The following is a 23121-nucleotide window of genomic DNA, read 5'->3' as shown; positions in this document are numbered from 1 at the left end:
TCAATTCATTTATCCATCTTACCAGAGAATACTATATATTTTAATTTTTTTCTGAAATATGTTATTTGCTCTTGATACTGACAATAAATAAACTTTTTTAAATGAATATAATCTATTGTCAAATTGGCTTACGTACAACACCCAGTGCTCATCCCAGCAAGTGCCCTCCTCAATGCCCATCACCCATTTTCCCCTCTCCCCCACCCCTTCATCCACCCTTAGTTTGCTCTCTGTATTTAAGAGTCTCTTGTGGTTTGCCTCCCTCTCTCTCTGTTTGTAACTATATTCTTCCCTTCTCTCCCCCCATCATCTTCTGTTCAGTTTCTCAAGATCCACACATGAGTGAAAACATATGATACCTGTCCTCCTCTGACTTATTTCACTCAGCATAATTCTTTCCAGTTCCAAGAATGGAAAAAAAAAAAAGCTTTATTTTGCTGTTGCTTGATATACTCTGATTTGGGAATCTATTAATAATGTTGAAGTAAGTATTATTAGTATAAAAACTCCAGAAAGTTCAGAAGTTATTAGTAAGTTATAGGCTTTTAATTACTATATATAAAGGTAAACCGTGGGACATTAGGAGCAAATGTTCCATTAGAAAAGGTTGAAAGCTACAATTTACAAATCAGCAATAGAATGGTAAAAAATATTATTTAAAACTATACTACTACATAAAGTCTGCAGATCTTGGTTTTATATAACTTCCCACTGACCTGTAAAAGCTTTTAATCCACTACACAACTTTTTCATTGTAGTTCTCCCATATACTGTAAGAAGAAATGCAAATAATAAAAAGAGACAGTGAAACACACAAATAATAGGAGAGGAAAATATTCCAGCAACACTTCCGTACTAATAATATTCTCTACTTTTACCCACTTCTTGAGAATGAGTGTAAAGAGGTTAAATATGAAAAATATAACATCAACAATACAACTATGACTTAATTCTTCTATAAAAAAATCAAACCTACAATAGTCAAGGGATAAGAGTCAAAAGCCACTTACTGTCCAGGGTCTACTTTTTAGCTCTCAGACTTTGAAGAACTTTCTTATTTCTATCAGGCCATGACAATGGGTTTATGTTTGGTACATGCTATTCAAAAATGTTTAAACTTGGGTTTCAGCAGTGATTTTCTCAGGTAATGTGTTCTCATTCAATATTCCCTGGTGTTTTAACAGACCCAGAAAGATTTATTTCCTCCATTTGGATTACAAGATAAATTATTAAGCACTTTGAAGACAAATCCTTTATATTAGCAATTGGGGGGGGGGGCAGTTATCACACTGATAGACTAACAGATTTTATTTCCAATTTAATATTTTTTTTGAAAATTTTATTTGGGTAATTGTAGATGCATATGAAGTTAGTAGGAAAAAATAGAGAGAGATGCCTTGTACATTTTTGTCCAGCTTCCCTTAATGATAAGACTTACAAAGCCATAGAATAATACCAAAAACAGAATACTGGCATTGATACAATCCACCGATGTTATTTAGATTTCCTTAGTGTTACTTGTACTCATGTGTATGTCTCTGTATTATTAAATTCCAGACAATTTTATTACCTGTGTAGGTTCACGTATGCACTGCCACAGTCAAGATACTGAACAGTTCCAGTCCCACAAGGACCCTATTATAACCACATCCACCTCCTTCTGCCTCCACCAATCCCCTATCTCTAAATCCAGGCAAGCTCTAATCTGTCCTCCATTTCTAAAATTTTGTTATTTCAAAAATGATATGTAAAGATCTTACAGTATGTAAGCTCTGAGGTTGGCTTTTTTAGCTCTGGATAACTATCTGGAAATTTGTCCAAGATGTTGCATGAATCAGATAGTGTACTTTTACTGATGAATAATAGTATTCCATAATATGTATGTACCACAAGTTTGTTTAGCCATTTACCTGTTGAAGGAGACTTGGGCTGATGCCAGTTTTTGGCTCTTACGTTCATGTACAGATTTTGTGCGAACCTAAGTTTCAAAGGTGTAATTGCTACGGTAGCTCTATGCTTAGTTTTGTAAGAAACTGGTACTTTTTCTATAGTGATTGTATCACTACATTCCCACTACCAAGTATGAGTAGTCCGGTTTCTCAAGCATCCTCATCAACATTTGGTGTTGTCATTATTTTTTATTTTAGCTATTCTGATAGGTATGCAATGATATCTCACTGCAGTTTCAAATGGCACTTCCTTAATACCTAATGACGTCAAGCATCTCTTCATGTGTTTATCTGATACCTGTATATCCTCTTTGGTGCAATGTATTTTCATTCATATAGTTTCATATATTTTCCCCATCTTCTTATTGGTTTGTTTGTATTTTATATTGCTGAGGTTTTCTCAAATAAAAAAAAAAAAAACCCCTTTTAATGTTTATTTTTGAGAGAGAGAGAGAGAGAGAAAGACAGAGCACGAGAGGGGGAGGGGCAGAGAGGAAGACACAGAATCTGAAGCAGGCTCCGGGCTCTGAGTGGTCAGCATAGAGCCCAAGACGAGGCTCAGCCAAAGTCAGACGCTCAACTGACTGAACCACCAGATGCCCCTATATTGCTGAGTTTTGCGTGTTCTTTAAATGCCATAGATGCTGCTGCTTTGTCAGATGTATCATTTGCAAATATTTTCTCCCAGACGGTAGGTTGTCTTCCACCATCTCCACACAGCTTTCCAGAATAAAAGCTTTTAATTTTAATGAAGTACAATTTATCAATTTTTTCCTTTTGTGAATCATGCTTTTCGCATAATATGTTTCTAAATCAATTTATTCTTACTAGGCAGCATAAGCATAAATTACATAACTCAAATGTTACCAATAAGAATACAGTGAAAAATATGTCTCCTTTATAAACATCTCCATTGTCAGAATTCTCTTCCTTCTAAGGAACAAACATTGACATTTTTTGTTTATCTTTTTTAGAGATACTCTATGCATATATTTGTATATAAGAATAGAGCTGACTGGTTCTTTTGATGGCTCCATATATTAAATTGACTAGATGTTCTGTAATTATGGAATCAATTTTAAAATGCATCAAAATGGGTATAAATTGCTTTTCCTTGCATTTTCAGATATATTGTTTTAAGAGAATATATCTTGTTTGTTCAAATATTCTCTTCCCCTCTGTATCAAGTCTGTCTTATGGGAGGATTGTACTTCTGTTCCCAATGATATCGTGCAATTTGCTTTGTCAAATGAAATATTTGAGTGTCTTCTGAGTAGAAACTTTAAGAACTATCACATGGCTCCATCATCTCTCTTTTTCCTGTTACAAAAGTGACACTGTCCAGACAGGGACTGTTCTTGCATCCTATGTCCTATAGTAGAGAACAGATGGACAGCCAACCTATGGGCAGTGTCTAATATTGAGTGTCATGCAAAAAAACTCTGTTGCCACTGAGATTTGGGGGTTGTTTGTTGCTACTGCAGCATAGCTAGCTGATAATAGGAACTGGAACCACAGGGCGCCTGGGTGGCTCAGTCGGTTGAGCGTCTGACTCTTGGTTTCAGCTCAGGTCATGATCTCACCGTTCATGAGTTCAAGCACAGTGTTGGGCTCTGCACTGACACTGAGGAGCCTCCTTGGGTTTCTCTGTCTCTCTCTCTCTCTCTCCCTCTTACTCTGCCCCTCCCCTGCTTAGGCCATCTCTGTCTCTCTCAAAATAAAGAAACTTAAAAAAAAAGGAACTGGAACCACAAGTGTGTTGCTGTCTTAGCAACAACAAAAGTAGTAGCAAAAACACCAAAACTATGTGGCATTGGCTCTGGTGCTGGAAGTGTTTGGTGAAGAAATTGTTACTGGAGGCTGGAATGAACCCATGCCTTGCAATGGTGTTGGTGAGTTTAGCAATTTCAACAACTTAGAAGGCAGAAAATGTACTGAATATGCTTGTACTTTAAAAGAAGAAGCTGTGTGGGGCGCCTGAGTAACTCAGTCATGTAAGCCTCCAATTCTTGGTTTTGGCTCAGGTCATGATCTCACAGTTTGTGGGTTCGAGCCCCACATCGGGCTCCATGCTGAAGCCTGCTTGGGATTCTCTCTTTCTCTCCCCCTCTCTGCATCCCTCCTCCACTCCCTCTCTCTCTTTCTCTCAAAAATAAATAAATAAACTTAAAAAAAAAGAAGAAGCTAGGAAATACAGTGTTACTAGAGTATCTGGTTGATATTGGCAGCAACGGACAAGTTACTACAAAAAGAAATGAACCCAGAAAACAACTGGCTGGCTAGCAAGCAAGGATAAAGGAGAACAGAGAGAATCCAGAGATTCAGGGTGCGACATGGCACAAAAAATGAACTAGTTCTCATCTTCTACAAATAGAAGATAACACCTGGAATTTCTTTTAGTGACCAAGGGCATTCAAAACTAAGTCTTCTGGCAAAGGCAATATGAAGAGTGTGATCATCATTCCTTTTGTTGAAACCTCTGATTTGATTAACATGGTGCCTAGTAAATCCTCCAAATTTGAAAAAAATAATTCAGGAACAAGCATCTTAGGTTGTGCTTCTCCCCAGGGAAGTCTGATAAAACTCAAGGGGTCTACAATTAAATCTAATGAGAAGCACATCTCAAAAAGAATTGTAGATGTAACTATTGGCACATTAAGCAAGTTGTAATCAATCAGATAAAAAGTCAACCCTATTTTAGTATAAAACTTAAACTAAAAGGTACTCTGTTCATGACTTAAAGTGGGGTTCCTGCCCTCTACAAATAGGAAGTACGCTAAGAAAGTTGCCCCAGCCCCCAAGAAGGGGTTATTCTTCAATGCCTTCTTCAGATGTGAGAAGAAGAAGAATGGAAAAAGGTAGAACTTCTTCAATCCCATAACCAAGATCCATAAAGAACAATGAGCTGGGAATCTAATCATCATGGTAAGATTTTTCCCAAAGAACTTAAAAATATTTTCAATGCTTACCATCAGTGGGCAGGTTGCATTTGAGATCCTTAATTTCGTCTTCTGTGAGTTTCCATCCCATGGTTTTCAAAACTGAATCAAGTTTATTGGCATTAACAATCCCTCCTTAGAAAAGCAAAATGGTCAAGAAATAGCCAAAGGAAAGAAAAATACAGTTTATATATTTAAATAACCTATGGGCCCACATGGCTGTAGTGTAGGTGGAAATATAAAGGGTGTCCCCTGTCAGAAATATTTTTCTTTTGCAGGCAAGGGATCTTTTTCTAAAATTTTTGTTTGGGGGATTTTAGTTCTTAGAAAGTTCCGTCTGCAGAAAAAAAAACCAAAAACTGAAATCTTGAACTAATTGTCCAAGATGCATTATTATAGTCAATTAGCATGCTGTATAGTTTTTGGATTTAAATAACTTAAATAGGCTCATATATAGCATGACAGTTGACTTGTTTTAGCAAATACATCAAATTGTTGACATATACTAACGTCATTTTCAGCAGGAACATCAAGTGTCTATAGTACAAAGCGGGTCAATAATAGATAATAATAGATAATAGCTCTTTAAAAAGAACCTCTTTCTTTAGTGGGATCATGGGGACAGGTTTACAAAGCATAAGCTTTAAAAGGGCCTGCATTAGTATTTAATAATTCATAGTAATGAAAAACATTATTTTATCTTCTCACTAATAAGTGGGCTCATTTTTGTTTATTTTATTGTCTCAACGCCTAACCAAATTCCCCAAATATTTTCCCTTTAATTTTACTGTTCTGACACAGACTTTATTTTCTCTTATGTAAAATTTATTTAAATTTCTATATGGAGATAATTTGCTCACAGGTCTATATCAGAAGCTAGGAATGATATCAGTATTTAAGGAGGTTAGTGAAGTTCACAATTGGATATCTAGGAGACAGTATAATGTGTCTCTTAGAATCATCTGGCTTGGTATTATGCTTCTCACTTACCACTAAGAGACTTCAAACCATCCAGTAACCTATGCTTGTAGACTTTTCCTTTAGCTACGTGGAAACATAAATCAGGTCATACACAAGTAAGTGATGTGGAGATTCACCAAGGCAGCAAGTCATTATTTAATGTAAGGAGGATTTGTAATTTTCTCTAGAAAATTTCCAATTTACTTTCAAATTTTTAAAAATGAAATAGCCACCAATGTATCCACTCTATTCAGTTATTGACACTTAAGCATGTGAATCTTGTAATCTTGGTGCTTTTTTTTAATTCCTTTTCAGCTCTCTAATGTCCTTTTCTGTTCTCTCACCTGGTTAGCACCCAGTATAACTTTTACAATTCCCCATCTATAGAACCACAACTACAAAAGGTACTTCTTAGCCCTGATGGCAGGTTGTGAATAAAGCAGCAACTGATTTCCAACTAAAAATTAATGGAATTCCTTCTTAAAAATCTTCTCTTGAAATGTTTTTATTGTAAAGAATTTTAAATATATACAAAAGTAGAATGGAAACAATGAATCCCCATAAACACTCAGCTTACAGTTACTGATGTTCTACCATTAGATAGCATCCTTTTAAGGTGAAAACGTACCATTCATTTTTTTAAAAAAATTATTTGCATACATAAGTGTATAAATTGAACCATATCACAATGGCTGTACTTTTTCGGTCTTTGTTTTTGTTTAAGTGCCTTTTTCTGCTTCTTCCTTCTCAGTCTATGGTGCAGCCACAAGTCCCTAGATGATTCATGTTAACAACCTAGAATATACCTACATATTATCTATCAGTATGTGAAGATACATAATTACATGAGTGAAATCATTCATACTAAGTAGTTTTTGAAAGCATTTTTTCTATGCTATCAGAAAGTATATAGAAGTTCTCATAAACAAAATAAGAAATGTGTGCTTCCTTCAAGACCATATTAATATTTTAAATGCTCACCATTAACTGGCAGCTTTTTTACGAGCTCTACACATTCCTTATCTGTGACAGTTACTCCCATGTTTTCCAGAACACCTCCTACATCACTGACATCAACCTCTCCCCCTTCAACATAACAAAATGGTCACAGATTAGTAGAGAGAAGGGCCTAACCACAGCCCCCCCCAAACCTGTTGACCCTTTACAGCTTCAGCTACAATAGCTGAATGAGCAAACACACACAATATGTTAACTGTTCGCCACTGTCATTAATTGGGGGTAGAAATAGAATTTCTCTCTTACGCTTAGTAAAGTAATAGACATACTGATGCAGTTTATATAATACAAATTAGGACACTGTAGGCATAAGATCCATTTATTTTGTAAGGATATTCTCTCTCCCCTAATCTCTTAATGATAACAGAATTTTATCTCTGTGAAAGTTTGCTGTATCATCAGCTATGCTAATTCAAATTTAGGCTTTCAAAATCAAGAATAGTGACTATTCTTGGCAAATATTCCAGAAACTAAGAAATTTGCTACTATAAATTCACACAGAAAAATTAGTGCTAAAATGCAAATGTTCTAATGTGTAATTCTGGGCAACTGTATGCAGATATTCATCAATATAGAAGAAAAATGGGTAGAATAGAATAAAAAAGGGAATGTAAAAATGATGGTTCTACATAAAAATATAAATTAGCTAAAGAATAAAGACATTAGATTTATAGAAGCTTCTAATTAACCTGTAATAGTTTCCACTGCTTCCATCAATTTTTTGAGCTCAGTCTTCCCATTAGCTGTAAGAAATACCATAATTTGGCAATATTATAAAAAGATAAAGGAGCTAAATTAAGAAATAGAGATTCTCCCCACAATTTAATCTCACCAGCCAAAAACTTTTATGCAATGGATTGCAAAGAATTCATTCTATGGTAGATAGAGGGTTTACCCAAGAAAGCTTTCTCTGTCTTACACTTGCAGGAATGTTACGGTAGGCTAAGTATGTTGTTGTTTGGTCTCTGATAGCCCTTCTGATGCAAATGCAAGGTTCTTCCCATGATTGATGTTGAAAACATTTTTCATGTTCTATCTTTTACTAATACTTTTCTTTAGTTATTTCAACTATTAACTTGGAATGGCTGGTTATGTGTTCTCAATCTTTTGTTACCAGCACATGCATAAAGTTTGGGTAAATGTTTCTACCTTTCTATGTTTGGGAAAAAAGAAATCATTAGCTAAAGCTAGAGAGTTATAGCAATATGGCATTGTGCCAATATCAGGAAGGATTGGTCAACCCCCTAAGACCAGCTACTTTATTTACTGGGCCAAGTACAAAATGAAAACGTGGGACCCCTTGTTCAAAAATCAGGAAGAAAAACTTTGCTTTTTTTTTTCTTCCACAGTCTTGTTCCCAAACTGTCATGGTGGTGTTTTTGTTTTAGTTTTTGTTTATAAGTCAGCTGGTAAATGTTGCACTGTCACAGGCATGGCATCTTCTAGGGTTGAGTGCAGAACCTCACAGGCACCCTGGGTGGTCCCATTACTCAGCATGCACGAGGCTCACTAGCAGCAGACTTCCTTCCTTCCTCCTGCCGCCAGAACCACACATCTGAAAAGTGAGTCACGTGTCTCACTTTCCAATGCACTGGTTGCCTCAACTCACTATGGACAGGCGACTCCCAAGAGTAATGCAGCCTTGACGTGGGGACACACTAGATACCTGGAAGGGGATGAGGAACAGGCTTGACCCTGCCAGCCCAAAGTGGGGACTGCTGCTGCCACGTCTTGTCACAAGATGCCTTCAGGTACAGGTTGCCAATGCCAGCCCTCCCTGCATCCATGCCCAGGTCCCTGCTGGGGTCAGGGGATGCAGATGTTGCCAGGCATGGTGGTGAAAGGGAGGTTGGCCATACCAGAGGCTGTGGAGTGGTTGACCCAGAATACATCCTGGGGACTAAATGGCAGCGGCAGTCACATGCCTGAGCCAGGGTGCCAAGCCCCAGCCATGCTCTAGTTTCCCATCAGACTTCAATTAGGAAACACAAATTCAAAGATAGAATTGTGAAGACTCTCTTGTGGCACTTGGGCAGCTCAGTCGGTTAAGCGTCCAACTTCAGCTCAGGTCACGATCTCACGATCCGTGGGTTCGAGCCCCGCATCGGGCTCTGTGCTGACAGCTCGGAGCCTGGAGCCTACTTCAGATTCTGGGTCTCCCTCTCTCTCTGCCCCTCCCCTGCTCACGCTCTGTCTCTCTCAGTCTCCAAAATAAATAAACATTAAAAAATTTAAAAGCAAATTATGAAGACCCTCTTGATGGCCAAATCAGAGCACTAAACCCCAAGCATGGCACTCTTGAGATCACGGCTGTGTCCAACTAACCTCACTGGTTGCACACCACCATTCCCCAAAGCAAAATAAAGGAAGGCCTACAATGCCACAAATCTATAAACCAAAAGCCTCAAGAGGATAGCTGACTGCATAAACCATAACCCCTGTTCCTTAGGTCTTTCTAACATTTCTGAGTGATGTTTTAAAACATAATGAGAAGGTAAGTGATTCGACTTGAAGAACGTGAAGCTGGAATGGGCAGGTGACAGAGAAGCCAAGCATGTGCAAGAGAAGCAAAGAAGCCCAAGACTACACCTTTTTTCTGTTAACGAGCCAGTTTCCCCATTGCGGAACTCAAGGCTTGTCTAAGTTGTGGTTGGTTACAGGCTCCTTTAGGCATTAACAGTCCTCAGCTGGGGACAAAGCAAAACTATCTGCTGCAATCTGGTGTTGGGCTTGTTACCTGGAAATATATACTGTTAACCTCAATGAAGATGACTAGGAAACAGTTTTCCTTTATGGATTTATTTTGATTTGATTTCGTTTTATTTTATCTTCTTCAGTTCTAGTCTCACGGAGACTTTTTAGGGAAGGTCTCCTGGGCTTCAAATCACATGGTGCATGTATATTTGAGGCAACTGTCAATGAATACAAAACAAAACACAAAAAGCAGCTAACTACCTACCAATACTCTGATTTCCTCTCAGAGCATAGAATCATAAATGGAAGTGGATGCCCAGATACTACATCTCTACCGCCCCACCTCCGCCTCACATTTATTTAGGTGCAGCCACGTGACCGGTTCTCCACAGAGGAATGGCTACGGAAATAACGCGTGCACTCTCTCTCCTTCATGCTCTCCTTTCCATTCCATTATTAGACAGAAACGATGACAAGGCCTTAAAAAGGAATCCGAGAGGCAAGGAACCTGGGTCCCTGGATCGCTGAATGGAGAAGAGCCACTGTCCATTACCCAAAGATACTCTCGCCTTGGACTTTCACGGGGGAAAGAATTTAACTTCTGCTGCATTTACCCGGGACATAATTTTAGGTTTGTTTTTAAATAAAAATGTAGTTTACCCTAAACAATACGTGATCTGTTCTTAAATGAAGACTGTTCATCCCTATCTTTGCAAATGCTTCTAATTTCTTTTGGTATACCAAATATCACTAGTTAATATACATTCTCTTACACAAGCTCATAAATGTAAACTCCTAAGGCTCATTATTATCTACAATGCTTACCACTAAGTGGCAGATTTTCTGCCAGAGCTTCACGTTCCTTTTCTGTGTGTTCAATTCCCAGATTTTCCAGAACATTGTCTAGGTTATATTGGCTTTAACCATTCCTCCTTAAGAAACAAACAGGAAGTAATCATGAAAAAAAAATTACGTGATTTCCAAAGATTATATATAATTTTTTTTCTCACATGCATTTTAGTATGATAAAAAAAACAAAGAAAAAGTACAATTTATTTGTATTAGTGAACAGGCATATAAGGTTGACTCAGTAAATCACCTAAAATGATGTCAAGAACAACTTAGATAAAATGTTCTGAGGTTGGGGGTGCCTGGCTGACTTAGTCAGTAGAATGTGTGACTCTTGATCTTGGCGTCGTGAGTTCAGGCCCCACATTGGGCATTTAGCCTACTTAAAAAATATTCTGAGGTTGAAGCATTACTGGGTGACAGGCTGTGATTATGTGTTTAAAGTTACTATTTGTAGTATTAAGTAATACTCATCTGTTAAAAGAGGGGCCGAAAGAATACCAATGATAGGACTGTCCCCATGGGGAAAACAGAGAGAGTACTGTGCAGGTCTGTCCCCAAAACAAAGCCAAGGTATCAGCTGAGAGGGATAGTTCAAGATTCAGATCATCAATGTTCTGCTATTGCAATATACAAAAAGTGTATGAAAGATGAAAAGACTATAAAAATGGATTCAATGCTCTCGAAGAGAAAACTGTCATGAACAACACATTCACCACAAAATTCTCCAAGAATGTTGCTGACTGGAATTATTCCAAGTATCTGGGATGTCAGGAGGCCAAGTGCCACCTGCAAGAGGCTTCTCTCATTAAATAGCAGCAAACCTTCTACCCTTTTCCTCTTTCCCTTCCTACTTCCCCTTCTGGTCTCTTTTTCTAAGGACCTACAGGAAGAGGAAGTAAAAAAGCATTTTGGCCACAATACCATGCTTCTTTTCCACATTTGCTGTTGCTGCTATTGTTGTTAACTGGTCTTTAGGAAAGAATGTTTTAGAGAAAATAACTTGAGGGGCGCCTGGGTGGCTCAGTTGGCTGGGCGTCCGACTTCGGCTCAGGTCATGATCTCACAGTTTGTGAGTTCGAGCCCCGCGTCGGGGTCTGTGCTCACAGCTCAGAGCCTGGAGCCTGCTTCCAGTTCTGTGTCTCCCTCTCTCTCTCTGCCCCATCCCCACTCATGCTCTGTCTCTCTCTGCCTTAAAAATAAAATAAAATAAAATAAATAAATAAATAAATAAATAAATAAATAAATAAATAAAAAAAAATAAAAAAGAAAATAACTTGATTTGTGCCATAAAATTATTAAAGGTCACTCCAAAATCCTTTGTATTGTTGTTGGGCAAACGCTCAGAAAAACTGCCTATGATATTCTGTATATTATGTGTTGTATAAATTAGATTTCAAATGATTCTTTGGGGGTGCTATTTAGAAATATTCTCCAAGAGTGAATGGATCCCTTGCAATACTATACCATGGGTGATTATGCAAACGTGCTTAACATAATGAAATAAAAAAATCTAAATACAGGAATGTAGACATGACTCAAAACCTGGTGGTAAGATGTTTGTGTTGATATTTGTGTTGACATTTAGCAGACTTTTCTGCTAATCATGGTTCTTAAATACCTTTTACAGACTTCACACCATCCAACAATCTGTTCTTATACACCTTTCCAGCAGCTATTAGAAAAGAAAAACCATAATTTATATCCAAAGGAAAAGAACATGGACACACAGTTTTTGGGCAACTGGGTAATTCTAGGAGCAATCTTTTTTACTCTTTCCCTAGGAAATCTGTTCTATCTCCTCATCAAATAAAAATTATTTTAGGAAAAAAATTGTGACAAAAATGTACCCAGTGTTCAGCAACCAAGAAGACTGCTGGGAAGACTATACTGTGCAGGAAAAAAAAAAAAAATCACTACTTCTTTGTGTCCCCTCCCCCTTTTTTTTTTAACCTGTGTCTCACTTCCCTCAGTTTCCTTCCTATCATGCAGGCCTCTCAGGGCCGTGACTGGGTAGTGTTATTACAACCTGCATCAACTCTGATGGCAATATGGTTATGGTTAAAGAGCTGGGTTGACAGATTGAATCTGTACGTCAGCAAACTTAATTTGTTTTAAAAATTATTTTCAGTACTTTTTAGGAGAAACAAAGAGACAACAATTTAGAACTGCTGACAATGGGGCGCCTGGGTGGCGCAGTCGGTTAAGCGTCTGACTTCAGCCAGGTCACGATCTCACGGTCCGGGAGTTCGAGCCCCGCGTCAGGCTCTGGGCTGATGGCTCGGAGCCTGGAGCCTGTTTCCGATTCTGTGTCTCCCTCTCTCTCTGCCCCTCCCCCGTTCATGCTCTGTCTCTCTCTGTCCCAAAAATAAATAAACGTTGAAAAAAAAAAAATTAAAAAAAAAAAAAAAAAAAAAAAAAAGAACTGCTGACAATGACCCCACAAAACCAATGTCCCCGGAAAGGCTGTTCTGAGACTTAAATGGCTCACCGTCGATAGGTACCGTCTGTCTCAGCCTCACTAGTTCCTTTTCAGGGAGCTCGATCCCCATGGCTCCCAGGACCTTTAGCAGATCGTTGGCATCAATCTTTTTTCCTTTCAAAAGACAGGAACATCAGTGCGTGACAATTTGGAATCTAATGATTCCAGATAATGAAAAAATGATCACCTTCGGCTCGGAAGTAGCGAGCGAGTAAAAGGAAACACATACAACTACACAGAATCACAGGGAGGCCACAAATAGAACACAGGTCCTTAATCTCCTAAAAGGCATACTCTCTTAGTGATGGATCTGTGTGCATCTAATGCAGCAGAGGGTAGATTTGCTTTTAAGATTGGCCAGCAAGTTAGAATGATGGAAATCATGGAAATTTATAACTTTGGCAGGGGAACTTAGAATTCTGGGGAGATCCTAAATTATGTGATTTTTCTCTTCATATATGCCTATCAAGGTATGGGATTATTTGAATATTAGTGAGGTAAGTGATATTATTGCTTTATTAAAAACATTTGGGCCAGATTTCTTACCAAGACACAGAATCGTCATTGTATTTTTAAAATTTAAGTTGTACAAATAAATACAGCCTAAGACTCTGAAAACAAGTATTCAATGAGACATAATATAAAGACATATAAACAGTTTGGGGCAGTTGAGGAGATATTTTTAAAATAGTACAATTTTATAGTAACTTGCCACTCACCAGAAAACATTTTCAATGCATCCATTAACTTTTTCACTTCAACCTTCCCATTATCTGTTAAGAGAGCCACGTAAATCAAATACAAATCTAACACCGGCACTCATTAGCAATATGGAATTTAAAAAAGAAAGCAATATATGTATACTCCAATATTTTATCCTATATTCATCTTGAGCCAGAAGTTCTAAAATATTACTAGAGCTTTGATTCATTGAACTACAGAAAATTAAACCTCTGGTAGTTAAGGATGAGATATAAAATTAAGTCACCATTTCCCACAGAGTCGGCTTCATGACTCCTATACGTTGGGAAACTCTCCACTGTTTACATCAGGCACAAGGAACAGAATTTACAATTTTTGTGTGCTACATATTAATGTTTGTATCTGGCTCTTACAATTGATCTCCTTATGTAATAAGCTGATACTTAGTAGTTCCTGACTTTTTTTTTTTTTTTTTTTTTTTTGACACAGAGTTTCTTACTCCTTTATTCCCTATGAGTAAATTAATGATCACTTCAGTGATTGGCTTGAGATAATTTTAAAAGTAGAGATTCTGTATATTTTTAAATCAATATTTAAAGACATTAACATGAAAGCATATTACAAAGATAGAAATTTGGGATTCTATAGGATCTCAGATTCATTTTTCCTTACTAGACCAAAAACAACTAAGACACTGCATTTGCACACATTATTATGTTTTGTCTAATTTGTAGATGACAAATATGTAAATAGAAGCTTCATGTCACTTTTGTTCTTTATTATCTTCTGGCTCTAAAAGTACAGAGCAGGCCAATATTCATTTTTAAACAATTTATTGAGATATAATTTGCATACCAAACAAATTCATCCATTTCAAGTGTACAAGTGAACAGTTTTAGGATATAGACTGAATTCTGCAACTACCACTGCAATCTAATTTTGGAACGTTTTCATATTCCGCAAAAGAAACCTCATCATAAAAAAAAAGAAGCCTCATGCCATTAATTTGCAGTTCCCATCTACAGCCCCAACCGCAGTCCTAGGCAATCACTAATCTATCTGTGTCAGGGAAAGTGTCAGGACTAAGTGTCAGTATATTATATGAGGACAAGATTTCTAAAAATCCAAATGGAAACATTAATATGTAGTACATACAGATCTGCTTATTCTGGACATTTCCTATAAATGGAATCATACAATACGTGCTCTTTTGTGACTGGCTTCTTTCACTTAGCATAATATTTTCATTGAACCACTGCATTTCAGCCCTCATTCAGCTTCAATTGTATTTCAGTGTTTCTAGTTCTTCAAGGGAACTGCCTGAGAATGTGGCCTTTATTTAGATCATGGAATTTGAAATAGGAGTGGGATATTATGTAGCTTCAGAAAAAGGCAAAATTCTGTATGTGATAGCCTGAGTGTTTGCAGACCGCTCTGAGAAAATGAATGAGTGCTATCATACGGCTTTGGAATGTGCCTCTCATGTTTAGACTCCCACATTTTCTCTTTTATTTTCCTATTTTTTCTGTATTCATCTCCTCTAGACCGTTTTTCATGCTATTTTCACCCCTAATTATTTATCTATTCCCTCACTTTTTGTAGTCCTAATCAAAGAACTATGTTTTTAGCATTCCTTTGGATCCAGAATTAAAAAGATTGATGAAATATGTTAATAAAATGACAAGAAAGAATATTACTTTATTTTCTTTCCGAGCTCATTTCTAAGTTTTTACAAATATCTTCTTATTGGCAAACAAACTTCTTCAGAGATGATTTTAGAGAAGCTCACAACTCAAGTTATATTCAGTGATGCAAAAATTTATATGCTTACTCACCATCAACAGGTAGGTTCTTTATCAAATCGCTATTTTCCATTCCTGTGAGATTCATTCCCATGTTTTGCAAAGCAGTGTCTAGGTTAGCAACATCAACAATCCCTCCTTGGAAGAAAGAGAAGAATGTAAGCAACATTGAATAACCTTAGAATGTGACAATAGCTATGAATTCCTGTGTGTTATAGATATTGGTTTCACCTTAAAGAAAAAGGTCGAATGTATATTCAGTTGTATCTAAGAGTGTCAGTAATAAAGGCGGAATTAGAATTTCCTCCAATGAGTAATTGTGGGAATCCATTTATATAATTAGCTTTTAAAGACTGTGGCAGAACTTCAAGACGATTTACAGAAATACAGAAAACAAAATTCATATGCTTCTGCCAGTAGGAAAGTATTATTTTTGTTTGCTGCACAGTTTACATGGTTCTTTCCTCTGAATAAATTTTCCCAAAAATGTCTAATAATTTCTCTCATCTTGTGAGATTGAAATATATATAGAGTAGAATATGCATGACATACATTTACCATTTTAACCATTTTTCAGGATAGAGTTCAGTGGCATGGAACATACTCACCTTGTTTTAGAACCATCACCCACTATCCATCCCAGAACCTTCTATCTTCCCAGATTAAAAGTCCGTACTCCTCAAACAACACTCCTCATTCCTCCCTACACCCAGCCTCTGTCTCTATGAATCTGACTGCTCCAGGTTATCTTACATTAATAGAACCGTACAGTATCTGTCTTTTTGTGATTGGCTTATTTCACTTAGCAAAATGTCTTCAATGTTCACCATGTTGTAGCCTGTGTCACAATTTCTTTCCATGTTAAGGTTGATGAACACACAGACTGAGCCCATCTCTTGGCTCTTTGAATAGTGCTGGATATACACATTTGGATACGCACTACAAAAGCCTGAATGTCTGTGTGCCCCCCTACCCCCTGCCATTCATATATCGAAAACCTAATTCTCAAATTGATGGTATTAAGAGATGGGTCCTTTGGGAGGTTATTAGGTCATGAGGGCAGAGCCCTTATGAATGAGATTAGTGTCTTTATAAAGGATAACCTGCAGAGATCCCTTGCCCCTTCCACCTTGGAATGATACAATGCGAAGTCACTGTACAAATACAACCCAGAGGAGGGCCCTTACCCGCCATGCTGGCATCCTGATCTTGGGACTCTAGTCCCCAGAACTGTGAGAAATGAACTTCTGTTGTTTATAAGCCATCCAGTCCCTGGAAATTTATTATAGCAGCCTGAATGAACTAAGACACAAGCCCAGAAATGGAATTGCCGAATCACGTAGTAATTTTAAGTTTTTGAGGAACTGCCATACTGGTTTTCATAGTGGCTGCACCATTTCACGCTTCCACCACCAGCGCACAAGTGTTCCAACTTCTCCACATTTTCACCAACACTTGTTATTTTCTGTTCCTTTTTAAAAATTTTAATTTTTTAAATGTTTATTTTTGAGTGGGGGGGAGTGGAGAAAGCATGAGCGGGGTGTGGTGGTGGGGGGGGGGGGGGCAGAGAAAGGATAGAGGATCCAAAGCACAGCCTGATGTGGGTCTCACACTCACGAACTGTGAGATCATGACCTGAGCTGAAGTTGGATGCTTAACTGACTGACTGAGCCATGCAGGCGCTTCTGTTCCTTTTTATAAAATCGCCATCCTATGGGGTGTAAGGTGGCATCTCATTGTAGTCCACTATAAGTCTAATTGCTCATTTGTAGGTAGTCAGAATGCACTGTGGTTGCCCGTAGGGTTTTTTGTTTTGTTCTGTTTTGGTGTTCTGTGACTTGCTTACGATTTGATTAACCAGAGACCTCTGAAGCAACCTTTTAGGACTCATTACGTGCCCTGTGTTTTAGGATCCATGTCTTTGAACAATCACAAAAAATTACCAACTGTTAGGTCTTCAAATTAGCATTTTCTTTCTTTGTCTCTGCTAGCTCTTTTGTATACTGTTGGATAAACGGGCCGATTTTTCACTCTGACCCTCAGGCCTCTTACTCCTCCTTCCTGTTTGTTACTTTTTTGTCTTCATGCTGGAATCTTGGCAATTTTTTCAGAGTTCTATTCCAGTAATCCAATTAATTCTTCATTTCCATCTGCCAATAAAACCATTATGGTTTTAAATTTTCCAGGCTAGACAGTTCATTTCTAGAAATTTTGACTCCTTTCAAATCCATGTTTTCCTGTGCTAGTTTTTAAGAGTATTTCCATTTTCCTTTTGTGAATTCAGTCATTTAAAGCATACTTATTTTATGGTCTATCTAAAATATTTGTGTCATAGGAAGTCTTTGGGCGTTCCACTTTTTATCGTATATATTGGCAAATTTTTTTTAAATATACTTTATTGTCAAATTGGTTTCCATGCAACACCCAGTGCTCATCCCAACAAGTGCCCTCCTCAATGCCCATCAGCCACTTTCCCCTCTCCCCCAACGCCCATCAACCCTCAGTTTGGTCTCAGTTTTTAAGTCTCTTCTGCTTTGCCTCCTTCCCTCTCTAACTTTTTTTTCCCCCTTCCTCTCCCCCATGGCCTTCTGTTAAGTTTCTCAGGATCCACATATGAGTGAAAGCATATGGTATCTGTCTTTCTCTGCCTGACTTATTTCACTTCGCATAACACTCTCCAGTTCCATCCACGTTGCTACAAAAGGCCAGATTTCATTCTTTCTCATTGCCAAGTAGTATTCCATTGCATATATAAACCACATCTTCTTTATCCATTCATCAGTTGATGGACAGTTAGGCTCTTTCCATGATTTGGCTATTGTTGAAAGCACTGCTATCAACATTGGGGTACATGTGCCCCCATGCATCAGCACTCCTGTATCCCTTGGGGAAATTCCTAACAGTGCTATTGCTGGGTCATAGGGTAGATCTATTTTTAATTTTTTGAGGAACCTCCACACTGTTTTCCAGAGCGGCTCTACCAGTTTGCATTCCCACCAACAGTGCAAGAGGGTTCCCATTTCTTCACATCCTGGCCAGCATCTATAATCACCTGATTTGTTCATTTTAGCCACTCTGACCACTCAGCGTGAGGTGGTATCTCAGCGTGGCTTTGATTTGTATTTCCCTGATGATGAGTGATGTTGAGCATCGTTTCATGTGTCTGTTGGCTATCTGGATGTCTTCTTTGGAAAAGTGTCTATTCATGTCTTCTGCCCATTCCTTCACTGGGTTATTTGTTTTTCAGATGTGGAGTTTGCGAGTTCTTTATAGATTTCGGATACTAGCCCTTTATCCAATATGTCATTTGCAAATATCTTCTCCCATTCCGACGGTTGCCTTTTAGTTTTGTTGATTGTTTCCTTTGTAGCGCAGAAGCCTTTTATCTTGATGAGGTCCCAATAGTTCATTTTTGCTTTTAATTCCCTTTTGGCAAAATTTTTTCATCTTTTGTAATTTTCTGTTTCAAGGTCATTTTAAGAAAAGTTTTACAGGGAAAATTCTTCGGACCATGATATGAGGATGAATTTCTTGAATACTAGAGTTACTACAATGCTGGCGCAAACTTTAAAAAATTTTTCTTTTAATATTTATTTCTTTTGAGAGAGAGAGAGAACGCACATGCGTGTGAGTGGGGGAGGTGCGGAGAGAGACTGAGACAGAGAATCCAAAGCAGGCTCTGCACTCTCAGCACAGAGCGTGACATGGGGCTCAAACCCACAAACCATGAGATCATGACCTGAGCCAAAGTCACACACTCAACTGACAGAGCCACCCAGGTGCCTCACTTTTTGTTAAATTTTTGTGAGTTCCTGGCCCATGCAGGGAGTGCAAATATGAATTGGAACCAACATGAACATAGGTCCATAGTCATGAATTTTCAAAGAAGACATTTCTTCATGATCTTAGAATCCATGACTATTCACATAAACTTCCTTTTACCTACTTGTGCTGATTAGACATTTTTCTAGTTTACCATTTCCTTAAGGGTGAAGTTATTCAAGAGTTCTACTTTTATGTGGACTTTTGCTTCCATCTTAAGGTAAAAGAATGGTACAGGAGGCCATTTCGTAAAATAAATACAGAAAAGATCTTTGGAAAAAACATGAATGTAGCTTTACACGCACATACACACACAGTGGTCAAGGCTTCTCGTCTGCTTTTCAGATTCAGATTCATCTGCTTTTTTGCTATAACTGTCACTCACCTTTAAGGGTTTTTACACCATCCATCAACCTATTTTGGTACACCTTTCCAACAGCTGTAAGAAAGAAACAAAGCAGACCACACCCATGAAAGATTAAGTTAGGCATTTAGGAAAGACAGACATCATAATTTACCCCCAGAAAAGGCCTAATTTAATTGTAAATAACCAAGAAAACAGTTAACAAGTAGAGAAAATTTTCAATATGGCCCCCTGGCTTCTGAGGGAGTTATTATGGGCACTCTACTATGCTGAAACACACACATCTTAATTCCCTATGCCTCCCTTTAATGTCCCCATTTTCCCTTTCTGGTATTTTCTCACTCTTTTTACTTTCCTGTATGTCCCTGTTTATTCTTGAGGATGCCTTCTGACTAGAATCAAAAGTTAGAATAGGCACTTCCTTGACTTAATACCAGGTTAGTGACTGAAGGGGCCAATGATTCTATAAACAAAGTGGCACCGCTGGGGTTACTTCTTAAACTGGAACTGCATAATTCCTTCTAAATCCTGTTTTTATCAAATGGAAATAATTCTAGAACTTCTCAAAAAATAAACACAAGTCTGAGTTCCTTAAAGGCTACATTGTTTTTTTAAATACTCACCATTGACTGGCAGACATTTCTTTAGTTTTGAGCACTCCTTATCTGTGAGCTCTACCCCCATTTTCTCCAGAATACTTTGAATATCACTGACATTAACTTCTCCTCCTTCAAAGAAAGAAATGTAAGTCGATGAAAAGTTTGACTATGACCTAAAATCTCCAAAATATGAAGAAAAAGAAGTCATTTATCTATTCAGCAGATCATGCAACAGCTATAAACAAAGTAGCATGAGACCTTTGCGCCATCAGACATCATGGAAACAGAATTGTTACCTTTACTCAAAAAATTCAATATCTATAATTATGGAGTAAAGCAATTTTTTTTTTTTGAGTAAAGCAATCTAAGCAAGATGTAAGTGGCTTGGGGGATTCCAAGTTATTTAAAATATCACAGACATTTAAAATTCAGTGTCTCTGTTATTACCTTAATTATGAGTGTTGTGTCTGGTTTTACTTCACTGCTTAATATGTTAAATCAGCATAATGTGCATTTGCCTTTGAGAACATTTAATTCTATTACACAAGTGAAGTAAGTACATTAGTTCAAGTTTGTAGTTTACAAAACATGGGCTACATCTTTTAAGATGTTTTGCAGTACATGGGGCGCCTGGGTGGCGCAGTCGGTTAAGCGTCCGACTTCAGCCAGGTCACGATCTCACGGTCCGTGAGTTCGAGCCCCGCGTCAGGCTCTGGGCTGATGGCTCGGAGCCTGGAGCCTGTTTCCGATTCTGTGTCTCCCTCTCTCTCTGCCCCTCCCCCGTTCATGCTCTGTCTCTCTCTGTCCCAAAAATAAATAAACGTTGAAAAAAAAAAAAATTAAAAAAAAAAAAAAAAAAAAAAAAAAAAGAACTGCTGACAATGACCCCACAAAACCAATGTCCCCGGAAAGGCTGTTCTGAGACTTAAATGGCTCACCGTCGATAGGTACCGTCTGTCTCAGCCTCACTAGTTCCTTTTCAGGGAGCTCGATCCCCATGGCTCCCAGGACCTTTAGCAGATCGTTGGCATCAATCTTTTTTCCTTTCAAAAGACAGGAACATCAGTGCGTGACAATTTGGAATCTAATGATTCCAGATAATGAAAAAATGATCACCTTCGGCTCGGAAGTAGCGAGCGAGTAAAAGGAAACACATACAACTACACAGAATCACAGGGAGGCCACAAATAGAACACAGGTCCTTAATCTCCTAAAAGGCATACTCTCTTAGTGATGGATCTGTGTGCATCTAATGCAGCAGAGGGTAGATTTGCTTTTAAGATTGGCCAGCAAGTTAGAATGATGGAAATCATGGAAATTTATAACTTTGGCAGGGGAACTTAGAATTCTGGGGAGATCCTAAATTATGTGATTTTTCTCTTCATATATGCCTATCAAGGTATGGGATTATTTGAATATTAGTGAGGTAAGTGATATTATTGCTTTATTAAAAACATTTGGGCCAGATTTCTTACCAAGACACAGAATCGTCATTGTATTTTTAAAATTTAAGTTGTACAAATAAATACAGCCTAAGACTCTGAAAACAAGTATTCAATGAGACATAATATAAAGACATATAAACAGTTTGGGGCAGTTGAGGAGATATTTTTAAAATAGTACAATTTTATAGTAACTTGCCACTCACCAGAAAACATTTTCAATGCATCCATTAACTTTTTCACTTCAACCTTCCCATTATCTGTTAAGAGAGCCACGTAAATCAAATACAAATCTAACACCGGCACTCATTAGCAATATGGAATTTAAAAAAGAAAGCAATATATGTATACTCCAATATTTTATCCTATATTCATCTTGAGCCAGAAGTTCTAAAATATTACTAGAGCTTTGATTCATTGAACTACAGAAAATTAAACCTCTGGTAGTTAAGGATGAGATATAAAATTAAGTCACCATTTCCCACAGAGTCGGCCTCATGACTCCTATACGTTGGGAAACTCTCCACTGTTTACATCAGGCACAAGGAACAGAATTTACAATTTTTGTGTGCTACATATTAATGTTTGTATCTGGCTCTTACAATTGATCTCCTTATGTAATAAGCTGATATTTAGTAGTTCCTGACTTTTTTTTTTTTTTTTTGACACAGAGTTTCTTACTCCTTTATTCCCTATGAGTAAATTAATGATCACTTCAGTGATTGGCTTGAGATAATTTTAAAAGTAGAGATTCTGTATATTTTTAAATCAATATTTAAAGACATTAACATGAAAGCATATTACAAAGATAGAAATTTGGGATTCTATAGGATCTCAGATTCATTTTTCCTTACTAGACCAAAAACAACTAAGACACTGCATTTGCACACATTATTATGTTTTGTCTAATTTGTAGATGACAAATATGTAAATAGAAGCTTCATGTCACTTTTGTTCTTTATTATCTTCTGGCTCTAAAAGTACAGAGCAGGGGCGCCTGGGCAGTCGGTTAAGCGTCCGACTTCAGCCAGGTCACGATCTCGCGGTCCGTGAGTTCGAGCTCCGCGTCAGGCTCTGGGCTGATGGCTCAGAGCCTGGAGCCTGCTTCCGATTCTGTGTCTCCCTCTCTCTCTGCCCCTCCCCCGTTCATGCTCTGTCTCTCTCTGTCCCAAAAATAAATAAACGTTGAAAAAAAAAAAATTAAAAAAAAAAAAAGATGTTTTGCAGTACAGACAAGTAGTTTTTAAGTAAAGGGTATGTAAGTTAGATAGAAGGGAATGAAAGAACTGAGCAATATTTAATACTCATGAGGCATTACATGCACATGGAGAACATGTTCACTAAATACATGTTAGACTAAATGTATAAGAAGCGTTAAATATTTGTGATACTCTAAAATTGCTTGAGGCACCAAATATTCAAGATGTGGTAAATATTTATGACACTTGTTCAAATGACTCTAATTTGGCAATCCATTGGTGACACCATTTTTAGGTCTTC

At 37.7% G+C, this 23121-nt stretch overlaps 1 protein-coding gene and 1 long non-coding RNA gene across 2 annotated transcripts in view; both read right to left on the bottom strand.

Annotated features, from left to right (window-relative positions):
* Positions 1–715: 715 nt before the first annotated feature.
* LOC147571124 (uncharacterized) lies at positions 716–5888 on the bottom strand. Its single transcript, XR_015247672.1, has 2 exons — positions 4919–5888; positions 716–770 (listed from the first exon to the last, which is right to left on the bottom strand). It is a non-coding gene; the product is annotated as an uncharacterized LOC147571124 (long non-coding RNA).
* Positions 5889–10233: 4345 nt separating this feature from the next.
* The window catches only part of LOC147571123 (uncharacterized), a 35032-nt gene continuing 22144 nt past the window's right edge, over positions 10234–23121 (bottom strand). The window contains exons 9-15 of the mRNA XM_086696613.1: positions 20204–20308; positions 19602–19655; positions 15428–15532; positions 13610–13663; positions 12900–13004; positions 12030–12083; positions 10234–10491 (exon numbers count right to left, since the gene is read on the bottom strand). Coding sequence (XP_086552739.1) covers positions 10463–10491; positions 12030–12083; positions 12900–13004; positions 13610–13663; positions 15428–15532; positions 19602–19655; positions 20204–20308 — 506 coding nt within the window. The 3' untranslated portion in view covers positions 10234–10462. The remainder of the gene's footprint in view (positions 10492–12029; positions 12084–12899; positions 13005–13609; positions 13664–15427; positions 15533–19601; positions 19656–20203; positions 20309–23121) is intronic.

Source organism: Puma concolor, unplaced genomic scaffold (assembly GCF_028749965.1).
Source record: "Puma concolor isolate L17-30 unplaced genomic scaffold, mPumCon1.1.hap2 unalloc_scaffold_57, whole genome shotgun sequence".
Taxonomy (NCBI): Eukaryota; Metazoa; Chordata; class Mammalia; order Carnivora; family Felidae; genus Puma; species Puma concolor.
The sequence above is the reverse complement of the archived record's forward strand: the minus strand, read 5'-3'. Positions and strand labels throughout refer to the sequence as shown.